We start from the raw sequence: 14,510 nt of genomic DNA, 5'->3' as shown, positions 1-14,510 counted from the left end.
GGACTAAGCCGCTTCTGGCGAACCAGAGCAGCGCACGGAAACGCCGTTTACCTTCCCGCCGGAGCGGTACCTATTTATCTACTTGCACTGGTGTGCTTTTGAACTGCTAGGTGGGCAGGAGCAGGGACCGAGCAACGGGAGCTCACCCCGTCAGGGGGATTCGAACCGCTGACCTTCTGATCGGCAAGTCCTAGGCTCTGTGGTTTAACCCACAGTGCCACCCACATCCTGATACCCCATAATTAAATACAATATACTCCCATAGAGACTGCATTTAAAACCAAAATCGAACCGCTGACCTTCTGATCGGCAAGTCCTAGGCTCTGTGGTTTAACCCACAACGCCACCTGCGTCCCAACCCTACAGATACCTTGGGGCAAAAGGACAGAAGCTGTGGCAGAATTTCCAGGCAAACAAATGCAATTAAAGCTCATGTCGGAAGGCAGCCTTGGGTTTGTGGCAATGGCGGCTGCCAGGCAGCGTGGGCACCACAACCACCGCGTGGCAAGCGAGTCTCTGGGCTGCCCCGAGTGAAGATGGCAGGCCTATGTGCCACAGAAAAGGAGGCCCCTGCCAGCGCCAGCCTTGCCAACGCCTTTGTCCCCTTCTCAAGCACCGCCGGGCCTACGCCGTTGCCCATGGCAACCAAGCCTGGACCCGGCAACTCCGGTCCTGTTTTGTGATTAAAAAGGCACCCATCTTGCGCCCTTTAGTGGCGGCGATGACGGGAGATGTCAACCCTCGTCTTCCTTCGGCTGTAGACTGTTTTGAGCACAGCGGTTATTAAAAGGGAAAAGGGAAAAAACAGGTTTGAAACCAGATGTGGCACAATCCTGAGAACACGGCAAAAAGGGAGGGGGGAAGGGAGGGGAGATCTTTCTCCGAAGAGCCGCAAGTCAGAGGTGCACTCGGCACATGCTCGGGTAAACCCTCTCCATTTATGCTGGTTCTGGAAGAATGAAGCCAGGGTGCATCCACACAGTCTGCACCCTGGGAACGTTAGTTTGTTAAAAAGCACTGGAAATTGTGGTGCGAGGGGGGGAAACGCTTCCCAGGATCCTCTGTAGGAAGCCATGCGCTTTAAATGTATGGAGTTGAATGTATCTGCAGAACGATGGCAGGCTCCCTAGAGAGGGCCAAATTGCGGAGGTCTTTTTTTTTTTTTTTTGCTGTTAATTCTGCAGTTCCAGCAATATCCTTGTGGTAGACATTGTTGCAGGTTATGGTAATGAGGGCAAGGGATGCATTGAAAATTTAAATGGGGACTTTCCCCCCTTTTTTAAAAAAAAGGAAACTTAAACTTCTTAGGTTTAAGTTTAGGGCATCCCTGAGAGAAGTTTGCATGACAAAGCCCAGCCCTCATGGTCAAATTCCGGTCAAATTCCACTCGCTGTGTGACTGAGGCCAAGCGTTGGAATTCGAACTCGGTTCTGGAGTTTATTATGCCTGCTCCCCCTCCATCTCTCCTTCCTTTGGGGGCGTTATTGTTGATAACAATTGCACCCCCTTTTTCTTCTACAGCTGCCTCGCTTCATTTTGGGGTGTGGCCATGGGAGAATTGCCCCCCTTTTTGAGTCCTGCATGGGGCTGTATTTTTCTCTCTCTTGCTTCCAGACTGCCCATCCTTTCTCCACTCTGAGATGGCGACTGTGCCCCTTGCTTTTCTCTTCCCCTCAGTCCTGGCACGTCGCCTGGCAACCGTCATTGTCTCAGCCAGCTTGGGAGGAAAGAAGCCTTAGCAACGGGCCTTTTCTAAAGTTTGCAAAAATTTGCACACACACTCACAGAAAAAGACCACCCAAGTTTGGTGGTGCGAAAGAAATTTGTAGTCCCTGATTTTATTTTATTTTTTGGTGGGGGGCAAGGGCTAGCCAATACAGTTTTGAAGACATTAGTAGGGCCCGATTGCCTGGTATATTTAACGCAAAAACAAAAAGCTTTCAACGAGTGTAAGAAGAAGGCAAAATGTCTAAGCTCCCTTCACCTCAAAGTTTAGTTCCGTTTATTTCTCCCAGAGAGGTCTGTTGATGGGCCTCAACGAAGTCCATTTCTCTGCTGTGTATTAATTTATGCAAAAGGTTTTTAAAAGCGGTTTTCTGTGTTCCTGTTCCTGTTGTGTTTATGTTAGCCCTTTATTCAGAAAAACAAACAAACAAGAGAAAGTATTCCCTGATCTGTTCCAATAAAGGCCAAAAAATAATAATGAAGTTAAAAAGCAAAGTTGGTAGCCTGTGATTAAATTACAAATCTATAATTTCTAATTTAAAATGCAATTATATAAAAACTATCTCATACCCAAACGAACCAGGAAATTTGCGTGTAATGATATTCCAGTGTCAACGAGTTGAAAAAATATATGAGACAAGTATCTTCTGAAACATATCAAAACCAGACACACTTCGACTATGAAGTCTTCAGATAAATGTGGGAGCACATTGACTTGAGTACAGAGCCATGGAAATGTTTGCAATCCACTTCAATGAAAAATTCTCTTACCAACTGAAAAATATAGACCTTTTCGTCTTCCTAAATACATCATTTGGCCAGACCCCCCCAAATATATTTTTCTCCAAACAATGAATATTTTTGTACAGACAAGTTGCTCCCCTTAGAACCATGAGGACTAGAATCTTTCAATTATTTTTTAAGGGAGTGTCCACATCTCAGTGGTAGAGCCCACTGGTTAGACACAGAAGTTCCCTGGTTCAGCATCTCCAGGCTGGGACGGACTCCATCTCCAAAACCCTGAAAAGCTGATGTCAGTCAATGTAGTCAGGACCAAGCTAGATGTATCAGTAGTCTGACATGATAAAAAGCATCTTCCTGTCTTCCTTTTTTTAAAAAATAACTTTTATTCAAAATTAAAACAAAACATATTATCCAGAAACATATCATCCTTATTTCCCCCCCCCCCATTTTCCCTCCCTTCCCTACAGAACCCACCCACCCCCACCCCCTGACTTCCCTCAGTTCCAGTCTTTGATTTCTCTAAAAATGCTGTTTTCTGCATGTTACACAGTTGTATAAATCCTCAAACTATTTAGCTGATTATTATCAATAAAAAGTTTGTGAATGTTTATTCAAAACCAGTTCGCTTTGTTGCATCTTCAAATACTTTGTAAAGGGTTCCCATTCATGTTTAAAGTCACAGTTATCCTTGTCCCGTAGCTTATATGTCAGTTTTGCCAGTTCTGCATAGTCCATCAATTTTTCTTGCCATGATTCTTTAATTGGGGTTTCTTCAGTCTTCCATCCTTGTGCTATTAAAACTCTCGCGGCCGTTGTCTGATAGATGAAGATGTTTTTCAGCTTTTTTGGCAGATCTTTCCCTACAATCCCTAATGAAAATGCTTCAGGTCTTTAAACAAATGTTAAATGGAACATTTTCTTCAATTCATTGTATATCATTTCCCAATTTTTTTAAATTACCCTACAATCCCACCACATATGATAAAATGTCCCCTCCTTTTCCTCATCTTCCTGTCTTCCTATTCTTTCAGCCCTTTATTTACAGTGATGAGGACTAGAACAGGGGTCAGTAACCTAAGGCCCATGGGCCCGAAGTGGCCTGCAAAGGTCGTTTGACCAGCCCACAAGCTGCCCCTGAACTGAGTTGCCTGCTTCCGCAGTGTTGGAAATCACATCTGCGCATGCACAGACGCCGAAAATCGTGTCTGCGCATACACAGATGCCAAAAATCGCGGGCAGGCCCGATCTCCGCGGAACCGATCCGGCCCAGGAAAGATAAACCTTGCTGACCGCTGGACTAAAAGCTTACTTACAATACTGAGCTAGATGAACCAGCAGTCTGGCTCGGTTTAAGGTGGATTCCTCTGTTTTTGTTATGTACTGAATTTTTGAGGCTGGACGTTTGTGGTTTATTTTCACTGGCTGTTAAACAACTTGATTATTCCATATTGCCAAGAATGCTGTTTTTGTTTCAAACACTGCAAATTTTGGACAAAATGGACTGTTTCAAGAAGTGGCAGAGAGATATCTCTAGATTTGTCTGGCAGGGCAAGAAGCCTCGTATAAAATTTAAGATATTAACAGATGCTTAAGAAAGAGGTGGATTTGCCCTGCCAGACCTTAAACTTTATTATGAATCAGCCGCATTTTGTTGGCTGAGAGAATGGATGCTTCTTGAAAACACGGATGTGTTGGATTTGGAAGGTTTCAATAATGTATTTGGTTGGCATGCATATTTGTGGTATGATAAGGTTAAAGCACACAAAGCGTTCAAAAACCATATTGTCAGAAAAGCACTGTTTAATGTTTGGATAAGATATAAGGATTTGTTAGAAAATAAAACCCCAAGATGGTTGTCACCAATGGAAGCAAAGGCTCAGAAAAAACTCAATATGGAGGCCAAATGGCCGACGTATTGGGAAATTTTGGAACAAGAGGGTGACAGATTAAAACTGCAGAGTTTTGAAAAATTAAAAAACAGAGTACGAGATTGGCTCCATTATTATCAGATAATGGAGGCATATAACTTGGACAAAAAATTAGGCTTCCAGGTGGAAAAATAAAAATTGGAAAGAGAATTGTTAGACCCTAAAGTTAAGAATTTGTCAAGAATGTATAACTTGCTGTTGAAATGGAATACTCAAGATGAAACGGTGAAATCTGCTATGATTAAATGGGCACAAGATGTTGGACATAATATTATGATGGCTGACTGAGAACAGTTCTGGACCACTGGTATGAAGTTTACGGCATGTAATGCCTTAAGAGAGAATTTAATGAAAATGATCTACAGGTGGTACATAACACCAGTCAAGCTTGCAAAAATCTATCATCTGCCCGATAACAAATGTTGGAAATGTAGTGAAACTGAAGGCACATTCTTTCACCTTTGGTGGACATGCCCAAAGATTAAGGCATTCTGGGAGATGATCTATAATGAATTGAAAAAGGTATTTAAATATACCTTCCTGAAGAAACCAGAGGCCTTTCTCCTGGGCATGGTCGGCCAATTGGTGCCAAGGAAAGATAGGATTTTTTTTATGTATGCCACAACAGCAGCAAGAATACTTATCGCAAAGTATTGGAAGACACAAGATCTACCCACCAGGGAAGAATGGCAGATGAAGCTGATGGACTACCTGGAACTGGCGGAAATGACTGGCAGAATCCGAGACCAGGGAGAAGAGTCGGTGGAAGAAGATTGGAAAAAAATTAAAGTATATTTACAAAAACGTTGCAAAATTAATGAATGTTAGAAGGATGCTGGAATGAAGTTATATGGTTTTAGCAGAAATGTAATAAAGAATTAAGTAAAAGCTGATTGATAATGGGCCAAAATGAAAAAATTTAAGGTTAGACCGTTAAGATAAATTATAGAACAAAAATTGAGAAAGATGGAAAGAATTTGCTGAAATAGTTAATTGAACTAGAATACAAAAAAGGGAGGTGTGAGGAGGTCGATGAAATAAGTAAATGAAAGGTAAAGATATGGAATATTGGATGTGTGTTTTAGTGTTTTTTAGTGTTTTTGTTTCTTTTTGCTGTATTGTTGTATTTTTTTTATGTTTTTCTTTTTATGTATTGTAATGTATGTTCTGTATGTTCTGTTAATTTTTTTATCGTTTTCCTTTTTTCTTTTTTCTGTAATTTTTAAATTTCCAATAAATATCATTTTTTTAAAAAACAAACAACTTGATTATTCTTATGCTATGTTGTATTTAATCGTTTACCGCCTCAGGAATATTTGTCCCCTTTCAAGACAGTGTAAAAATATTTTTACTGCTACTAATAATAATGTTTTAGATAATATTAAATTACAACATCATCCTTTGGAATTCTTTCCCTCTGTGTTCTTTTTGGCACCAGCAAAACTTCTTAAAGATCTTTCCTGTTTTGCACCTTTGCTGGTATTGTTTTTAAGGTGTCCTGATTGCTAGTGCACTTGCTGCCCTGGGCTCCTTTTGGGGGGAAGGATGCCTGGATATAATTCAATAAACACAGCTGTTAATAATACTCTCCTTCCCCAGGTCAGCAAAGAGCGGTATCACTGGCAGACCCAAAATGTCAAGCAGACTGGAGTGGACGACATGGTCTTGCTGTCCAAGATCAATGAGGATGCCATCGTGGAGAACCTCAAGAAGCGGTTCATGGATGACTATATATTTGTATCCCTTTACACGTGTTGGGTTTTTTTGTGGGGAGGGCCCTAGTCAGCCTTGAGTAAAGGCTCTGACCAATTTCTTTGGGGGGAAGAATTGAGGTGAGGACCCTCCAGGGCAGGTATGATGGGATTCTGGCAGAAATGGCTGCAGAAATTTGCCGATATCCGCTTATTTGTGTCCGGAACGGAAATTGATGTGGCGAATGCGATAGGTGTTTCCTGCTACTGCTGCTGCTGCTGCAGTTAATGGATTGAGGCTGAATCCTGACAAGACAGAAGTACTGCTTCTAAGGGGCGGGCAAGTGTGGGGGATTCCCTGGTCCTGAATGGGGTAACTGTGCCCCTGAAGGACCAGGTGCACAGCCTGGGAGTCATTTTGGACTCACAGTTGTCCATGGAGGCGCAGGTCAAGTCTGTGTCCAGGGCAGCTGTCTACCAGCTCCATCTGGTACGCAGGATGAGACCCTCCCTGCCCACAGACTGTCTCACCAGAGTGGTGCATGCTCTGGTTATCTCACGCTTGGACTACTGGAATGTGCTCTACGTGGGGCTACCTTTGAAGGTGATCCGGAAACTACAGCTAATCCAGAATGCAGCAGCTAGACTGGTGACGGAGTGGCCACCAGGACCACATAACACCGGTCCCGAGAGATCTGCATTGGCTCTCAGTACGTTTCCGAGCACAATTCAAAGTGTTGGTGCTGACCTTTAAAGCCATAAATGGCCTCAGCCCAGTATACCTGAAAGAACATCTTCATTCCCATCGTTCAGCCCAGACACTGAGGTCCAGCTCTGAGGGCCTTCTGGCAGTTCCCTCACTGTGAGAAGTGAGTTTACAGGGAACCAGGCAGAGGGCCTTCTCGGTAGTGGTGCTCACACTGTGGAACACCCTTCTGTCAGATGTCAAGGAAATAAACACCTGACTTTTAAATGACATCTGAAGGCAGCCCTGTATAGGGAGGTTTTTAATGCTCAAGGTTTTTTGCGTTTTAATATTTTGTTGGAAGCCGCTCTGATTGGCTTGGGCAACCCAGTCAGATGGGCGGCATATATATAATATAATTATTGTTGTTATTATTATTTATGGCATTTATAATCTGCCCTATACCCGGAGGTATATTATTCCATCTGCAAATGATATTTCATCGGTTGGGTTTCCGGCCCTCCCGCCATTTGCATTGCAATGAACGAGTAGAATAATGCAATGGCAGCATAATTAGTTATGTAGATTATGTCATTTCACTGCAGCGAGTCAAATAATGGAGAAGGTCCAGATTGTCCTTTGGTCTGATCCAGCGCCAGGGCTCTGGCTGTTTCAACTGGGAGGGAACCTGCTGGATTTGACTGCTCACTGAATTGCCCGCCCACCCTTGTCTTGTTCCTTGTTCCTTGACCCTTGACTTTCAAAACATAAAAAGACCTACATTGGTCCTGTCCTGATTTCCGTGAACCCCTTCAAACAACTGCCCTACTTCACCGACCGCGAGATCGACATGTACCAGGGGGCGGTAAGTGACTAGGTTTGCCTTCCTTTTGTTTATGCAGCTGCCGAGGTGGAGAGTGCCCCTGGGCATGTGCAGAGTCCCACTCCCCCTTCTGGTGACACTGGCTTCCCCAGCTTCCCTCAAAGGAACTATTGGGATCTGTCATTTGTAGGAATTCCATTTTTCTGAGCCTTTCGCTGACAATTAAATGAGAAGTGTACATTGGCTCCCAGTACATTTCTGAGCACAATTCAAAGTGTTGGTGCTGACCTTAAAAGCCCTAAACGGCCTCGGTCCTGTATACCTGAAGGAGCGTCTCCACCCCCTTCGATCTGCCCGGACACTGAGGTCCAGCTCTGAGGACCTTCTGGCAGTTCCCTCATTGCGAGAAGCCAAGTTACAGGGAACCAGGCAGAGGGCCTTCTTGGTAGTGGCATCCGCCCTGTGGAACGCCCACCAGATGTCAAAGAGACTTTTAGAAGACATCTGAAGGCAGCCATGTTCAGGGAAGTTTTTAATGTGTGACATTTTAATGTATTTTTAATCTTTGTTGGAAACCGCCAAGAGTGGCTGGGGAAACCCAGCCAGATGGGCAGGATACAAATAAAATAATAATAATAATAATAATGATGATGATAATAATATTGTCGAGGCACTCTTGGATTAGAACAGGGCAGGGGAATATCTGTGCCTTTGCCCCACCCCGATAGTGACTCCCCCTCAGATCAGTCCCAGAAGCCAGCATGGCCCAACAAGGAGGGAGGAGGATGGGAGTTATAGTTCAGCAGCGCCCAGAGGGCCATAAGTTCCCCAGACCCATCTCAGAGTCTCAGCTAACCCAGGAAAGCTCTTTTGAATACCAAAGCAACAAAAAAATACTCTGTGTCCCGTGCCAGGCGGTCAGAAGTTCAACTTTCCAGGGTAGCAACGGGTGGTCAGCTTCACCTGTTGTATTCCTGCCTGCTGTGCTCCTCCTACCTTCCAGAACGGGAAGGCGAGGAAGGTGGGAGCTGGCCTGAAACTCTGCTGGAGGCTGGGAATGGCTTCCTCTTCTCCAGTGACGCTGCGAAAGCCGTGAGTCAAAGGAGGAGCGTGGCCGCACTCACAGAGTTGTGCAACTGGAACCTCGGCACCCAGTCAGAAGTGCCATTGATTTGCCTTGCCCATCTGACCCACATGGAGGTCTGCTTTGCTCTGGCACTGCCATCTAGTGGCCAGTGGGCGGACCATCCCCTTTAACAGCCAGCTGTCGGGAGGGAGATTGATGGATGGATAGTAAAGGTAAAGGGACCCTTGACAATTAGGTCCAGTCGTGACCGATTCTGGGGTTGCGGCGCTCATCTCGCTTTACTGGCCGAGGGAGCCGGTGTACAGCTTCCGGGTCATGTGGCCAGCATGACTAAGCCGCTTCTGACGAACCAGAGCAGCGCACAGAAACACCGTTTACCTTCCCGCTGGAGTGGTACCTATTTATCTACTTGCACTTTGAGGTGCTTTCGAACTGCTAGGTTGGCAGGAGCAGGGACCGAGCAATGGGAGCTCACCCTGTCGCGGGGATTCGAACCGCCAACCTTCTGATCAGCAAGTCCTAGGCTCTGTGGTTTAACCCACAGCGCCACCCGCATGGATGGATAGATAGATATTAAAAATGTTTCACAGAATCATGGAATTGTAGGAAGGGACCCCTTAGGATAGCAATCCTTACCTAAGGAGCCATGTGGCTGCTTTTCAAAAAGCTCTGTTTTGCTTTTCTTTTCTTTTTCAGGTTTTAATTTGCTCTTGCTGTTTTTCTGCCTTACTCTGTTCCGCTATAACTATTTGTCAGGCTCAAGTTGTATTTATATTTCATGCACGAATTAGTTTTTTAATTCGCACATTTGCATACGCACCCAAAAACGCTTTGGCGGCAGAGCAATTAACAAATATTTTAAACGGACCGCCACTAATCGGCAGAGCTGTGCAAATAACTTCTTATTATTTGGTGGGATCTGGCCAAGTTCTGCTTAGAGAAGATGCAATGAAATGCAGGGACCTAAGTTTGTTCTGTTGATTTTTGCGCTCTCCAAAAAAGCATGTATAAATGAATGAATGATTGCTGGTGGTGATGTTGAAATTCCTCTAAATCAGGCATAGGCAAACTCGGCCCTCCAGATGTTTTGGGACTACAACTCCCATCATCCCTAGCTAACAGGACCAGTGGTCAGGGATGATGGGAATTGTAGTCTCAAAACATCTGGAGGGCCGAGTTTGCCTATGCCTGCTCTGAATGGGTGTGTACATTTGCAAGATGTGTGTCTCTTGTTGTGTGGGATTAAACGAGAAGGGTGGGGGAGAAGCCACCTTGAGATATAAAAGCAATAAATAAATAAATTCTCCAGGTAGTCATTTTCATGCCTGTGCCATTGCCATGATGGGGGATTCCCCACCCACTCACCCAAGGCCCTTTGTTACCTAGATCTTAAAATACCTTGGAAAGTAAAGGTTTTCTGAAAAATAGGATAATCAAAGGTCTTACGTGGACCATTTCTTCCTCACAGGCGCAGTATGAAAACCCTCCCCATATTTATGCTCTGGCTGATAACATGTACCGGAACATGTTGATCGACGGGGAGAATCAGTGCGTCATTATCAGGTAATGTTACAGGGACAGAAAGGGTGGCGTTGATACGGAGAAAGGTTGCGTTGTTTGGGGGCTTTTAGATTAGAAAAAAGGTGACATAAGCAGTGGGGGAGATACATGATATCTGTAAAATCCTGCACAGTATAGAGAACTGGGTAGGGAAATTTGGGGGGACGGGTTGGTAAAGATGTTTTATTTCATTTTAGAAATTAAATATATAAAACAAAGAGAAGACAGACTGGCAGAAATTGAAAGATTAAAAAAACAAAAACAAAATAGGCACATATAATCTTTGCTGTTCCAGAGAGGTTAAAATGACAAAGTCCAAGTCACGAAAGCAAAAAGCGAGACTAAATGTTGTCTACAGATGAAGAATATTAGCATTATCTGACTATCTGATGATGGTTTGAAAATGATAGTTCTCTTGCATATGTAAGAAAGGAATGCCAAATCATATAAAACGTGCCTGCAGGTTCTAGTCCTTGTCAAAATATTTATTTCTCCACAATAGCTATATTCCAGTGTGATTGGTACCAAGTGTCTGGTGTGTGATTTTAGTACCTCTCTTTGCAGCTAAACCCTTCTTTGTTCTTTGATATCTTCCTCTCGTTGTGTTGCAGTGGGGAGAGTGGCGCCGGCAAGACTGTGGCAGCCAAATACATCATGGGCTACATCTCCAAGGTGTCTGGTGGAGGCCCCAAAGTGCAGGTATTAAACCACATTGGCTAAATTTCCCCACCCTTGTTTCCAAACAGTGGTGCTTAACATGAGCCAGTTGCATGATGCAGCAGCAAAAAAAGCTAATGCTATTCCGGGCTGTATCAACAGAAGTCTAGTGTCCAGATCAAGGGAAGTCATAGTCCCGCTCTATTCTGCCTTGGTCAGAGCTCACCTGGAATCCTGTGTCCAGTTCTGGGCGCCACAATTTAAGAAGGATGTTGACAAGCTGGAACATGTGCAGAGAAGGGCGACCAAGATGGTTAAGGATCTGGGAAGCAAGCCTTATGAGGAATGGTTGAGGGAGCTGGGTATGTTTGTCCTGGGGGTAAAGGAGACTGAGAGGAGATGTGATAGCCATCTTCAAATATCTGAAGGGCCGTGTCACGTGGAAGATTGAGCAAGCGAGTTTCCTGCTGCTGTTGCTGCAGAGCGTAGGGCCCAAACCACTGGATTTAAGTGACAACAGAAAAAGAATGAGATTAAACCTTGGGAAGGACTTTCAGAGGGTAAGGGGACAGATTCCCTCGGAAGGTGGTGGACTCTCCTATATTGGAGATCTTTAAGCAAAGGTTGGGTGGCCATCTGTCATGGATTGTCTACGGGCGATTGAAGTCCTGGCTGAGGACGTCAGGACTGGGGGCAAGATGATGGGGTGGGAGCAGGAACGAGAGTCCAGAAGCCAGGGGTCTGAGGGTCAGGAAGCAGGGAGTCCCGAAGTCCAGGGTCCGAGGGTCGAGAAGCAGGGAGTCCCAAAGTCCAGGGTCCGAGGGTCAGGAAGCAGGGAGTCCCGAAGTCCAGGGTCTGAGGGTCGAGAAGCAGGGAGTCACAAAGCCAAGGTCCGAGGGTCAGGAAGCAAGAAGCCAAAAGCAGCAAGGCAGGAAACGAGTTGCTGTGGCAAAGAGCCGAAGGGAAATGCTGACCTTATATCCCTTCCCGGCTCTTGCCACCAGGTGCTGTGAGTTACCAAGCAGCCTCACCTGTGCGGCCGCGCCTTGCCTCTCCAGAACAAACTTAGGAAGGCCCCAGTCCTGCGAAGCCCTACTGGTCACAGGGCCTGGCTCCTGTACGCAATCCTGACATCGATGTTTTAGTTGAGATTCCCGCATTTCAGGGGGTTGGACTAGATGCCTCTTAGGGTCCCTTCCAAGTCTATGGTTCTGTGATGTTAATTGAGAGGGGCTCTTGCGTGCCTCAGGCAATTGTAAGCAGAGGAGCTGTACCAGATTTAATGTCAACCCCCCCAACCCCATTTCCACCTCAGCACGTGAAGGAAATCATCCTGAAATCCAACCCTCTCCTGGAGGCATTCGGGAACGCCAAGACGGTTCGGAACAACAACTCGAGCCGATTTGTAAGTGTCTGCGAAGCCGAGACGGGAGATCTGTTTGCGACTTGTGGGCTCTCACTGGGAGGTTTGGCTTTCCTGGCCGCTGACAGCGACTCCATGAGGCCTAGAAACTCAGCAGTGTCGTTTCAAAAGCGGAAACGCAAAACACAAATGGGCATTCTGTGGAAGCTGAATTTTTAGGCCCCCAGTAAGATGAGAAGGAATTGTGGCTTACACACAGTCCTGTCTTATTTCTATGACATATAAACACGAAGTATCAAATGTGGTGGCAGTAATAATAATGCAACAAAACACCACCACCACAAACTGGCTTATAAGTATAAAACCAAATTTACTAGAATAATAACTAGAATAGAGATAGGCTTGTAACCATTCGAGCAACAAACATACTCAGGTGCCATGTGCAAAACAAAGCCTGGAGATACTGTTAACATGGAGTGGATAAATGTACAACTGTGTCTTAACAAGTTACATGTGCAATAAACGTTATACAGACTGGATAAATGAACCGTTTTATCTGCTGAGAGGGTGTTCCACAGGGCGGGTGCCACCACCGAGAAGGCCCTCTGCCTGGTTCCCTGTAACTTGGCTTCTTGGAATGAGGGAACCGCCAGAAGGCCCTCGGAGCTGGACCTCAGTGTCTGGGCTGAACGATGGGATGGAGACACACCTTCAAGTATATTGAGAAGGTGCCCTGGTATTCTGTTTCAAATCCCCTGCAAACTTCTAACTGGGGTTAAAATGAGTCGAATGAACCCATTTCAACATGGCAGGAGTCACAAACGTGGTGCCAGTGGGTGTTTCCTGGGAGCCACAAAGCTCCCTTTGCTCCCTTCACAACACACACTCATTGCTCCCTTGGTTGAGAGGGGATGAGGCCAGATTCGTCTTGCGAAAAGTTCACGGAATGGAAGGAGGAAGTGGGGGGGAAGGGGCACTCTGTCCCGCTTTCTCTCTCCCCTCTATGGTCTTTCCAAGGCGAATTCTTTGACCCAGATCTTTTGGAGTAGCAAAGGACAGGAGTGTGCCATCCCTCTGTGGGTGGGTGGGTGCTAAGTCGGGGATTGGTGGTGGAAGAGAAGCAATTGGGTGGGTGGGTGCCCACAGCACACGCTGAAATACCCCTCTGTGCTCAGTTTGAGGAGGATGAGAAGCTTATTCAATATAATAGCTTTTAAAAGAACCTCCATGTCCAAGAGCACTATACCCCTGAATGTCACAGACAGTAGTGATGAAGGAGAGCTTCTTAATTCCCTGTTGCCCATGAAACAAGATCCTGGGTGAGACAGACCTTCACTCAGATCCAGCCAGAGGTCTAAAAAATGGTTGGTGACCCCTCGGCAGGATTTATTTTGTTTGCCAGTGCAACAGTGATTGGGGGTCGGGGGCACTCAGGAAGCATAATTCTAACGGCGTCCCCTTCCTGTTTGCCCCCCAGGGCAAGTATTTTGAGATCCAGTTCAGCCGGGGCGGGGAGCCCGATGGAGGAAAGATCTCCAACTTCCTGCTGGAGAAGTCTCGTGTCGTCAGCCAGAACCCAGGAGAAAGGAGCTTCCATATCTACTATCAGGTGATGCATCAGGCCCGAATTATCTTACGGGAAGAGGCCAGAGGGGTACATGTGTGTGTTTCGGTGTCCTTTGGAGCTAAAACTGGTATCCCCAAACATCAGGGGTGGCACTTGGTGGCCTCAATGTCATCCCCGAGCCACCCCCCTTGCCCGCTCTGCTTCGTGGCCTCAAGCGGTTTATCCTGGAAAACATAGCTGTCAACGTTTCCCTTTTTTTAAGGGAAATTCCCATATTCTGAATAGGATTCCTCGCAAGAAAATGGCAAAGTTATGCTGGAAAGGGGGGACAATGCCACTGTTCCACCTTACAATGTCACTGGAGGTTTGCAGAGTTTTTTGAACTCTTTTTCAATTTTATTTTTATTTATACTTTTCAGATTTATACGTTTCACTGGTTTTGCAATCGTTTTGACATTTCGAAACTTGACTTCCTTCCCCCTCTTTCTGCAGTTCCTTAAGTTTATTTTCAATATCTTCTGCATATCCAAATTAACTTAATTTGTTCATTTATTCATCTACTTTAAATATATACTCTTATGAAACCGCAGGTTATTACAAGAATCCTGCCAGTGTTGTTATCGGTTTACAATTTATCTGTAAATATTCAATAAACCATTCCCATTCTTTTGTGAAAAGTT

General features: G+C 45.3%; 1 protein-coding gene across 2 annotated transcripts in view; it reads left to right on the top strand.

Moving 5' to 3' along the window:
- The window catches only part of LOC308464887 (unconventional myosin-Ie-like), a 54,649-nt gene that overhangs the window by 10,035 nt on the left and 30,104 nt on the right, over positions 1–14,510 (top strand). Inside the window, exons 1-7 of one of the 2 annotated variants that reach the window (XM_080984547.1) lie at positions 658–808; positions 5,997–6,134; positions 7,549–7,638; positions 10,152–10,246; positions 10,855–10,942; positions 12,216–12,305; positions 13,741–13,872. In XM_080984547.1, the coding sequence (XP_080840673.1) occupies positions 6,057–6,134; positions 7,549–7,638; positions 10,152–10,246; positions 10,855–10,942; positions 12,216–12,305; positions 13,741–13,872 (573 nt within the window). In that variant the 5' untranslated portion in view covers positions 658–808; positions 5,997–6,056. Of the gene's footprint in view, positions 1–657; positions 809–5,996; positions 6,135–7,548; positions 7,639–10,151; positions 10,247–10,854; positions 10,943–12,215; positions 12,306–13,740; positions 13,873–14,510 lie in introns of those variants that run through there. The other variant, XM_080984546.1, reaches the window with a different exon arrangement.

This window comes from Podarcis pityusensis, assembly GCF_964106645.2.
Source record: "Podarcis pityusensis genome assembly, chromosome: 16".
Classification (NCBI taxonomy): domain Eukaryota; kingdom Metazoa; phylum Chordata; class Lepidosauria; order Squamata; family Lacertidae; genus Podarcis; species Podarcis pityusensis.
The sequence above is the reverse complement of the archived record's forward strand: the minus strand, read 5'-3'. Positions and strand labels throughout refer to the sequence as shown.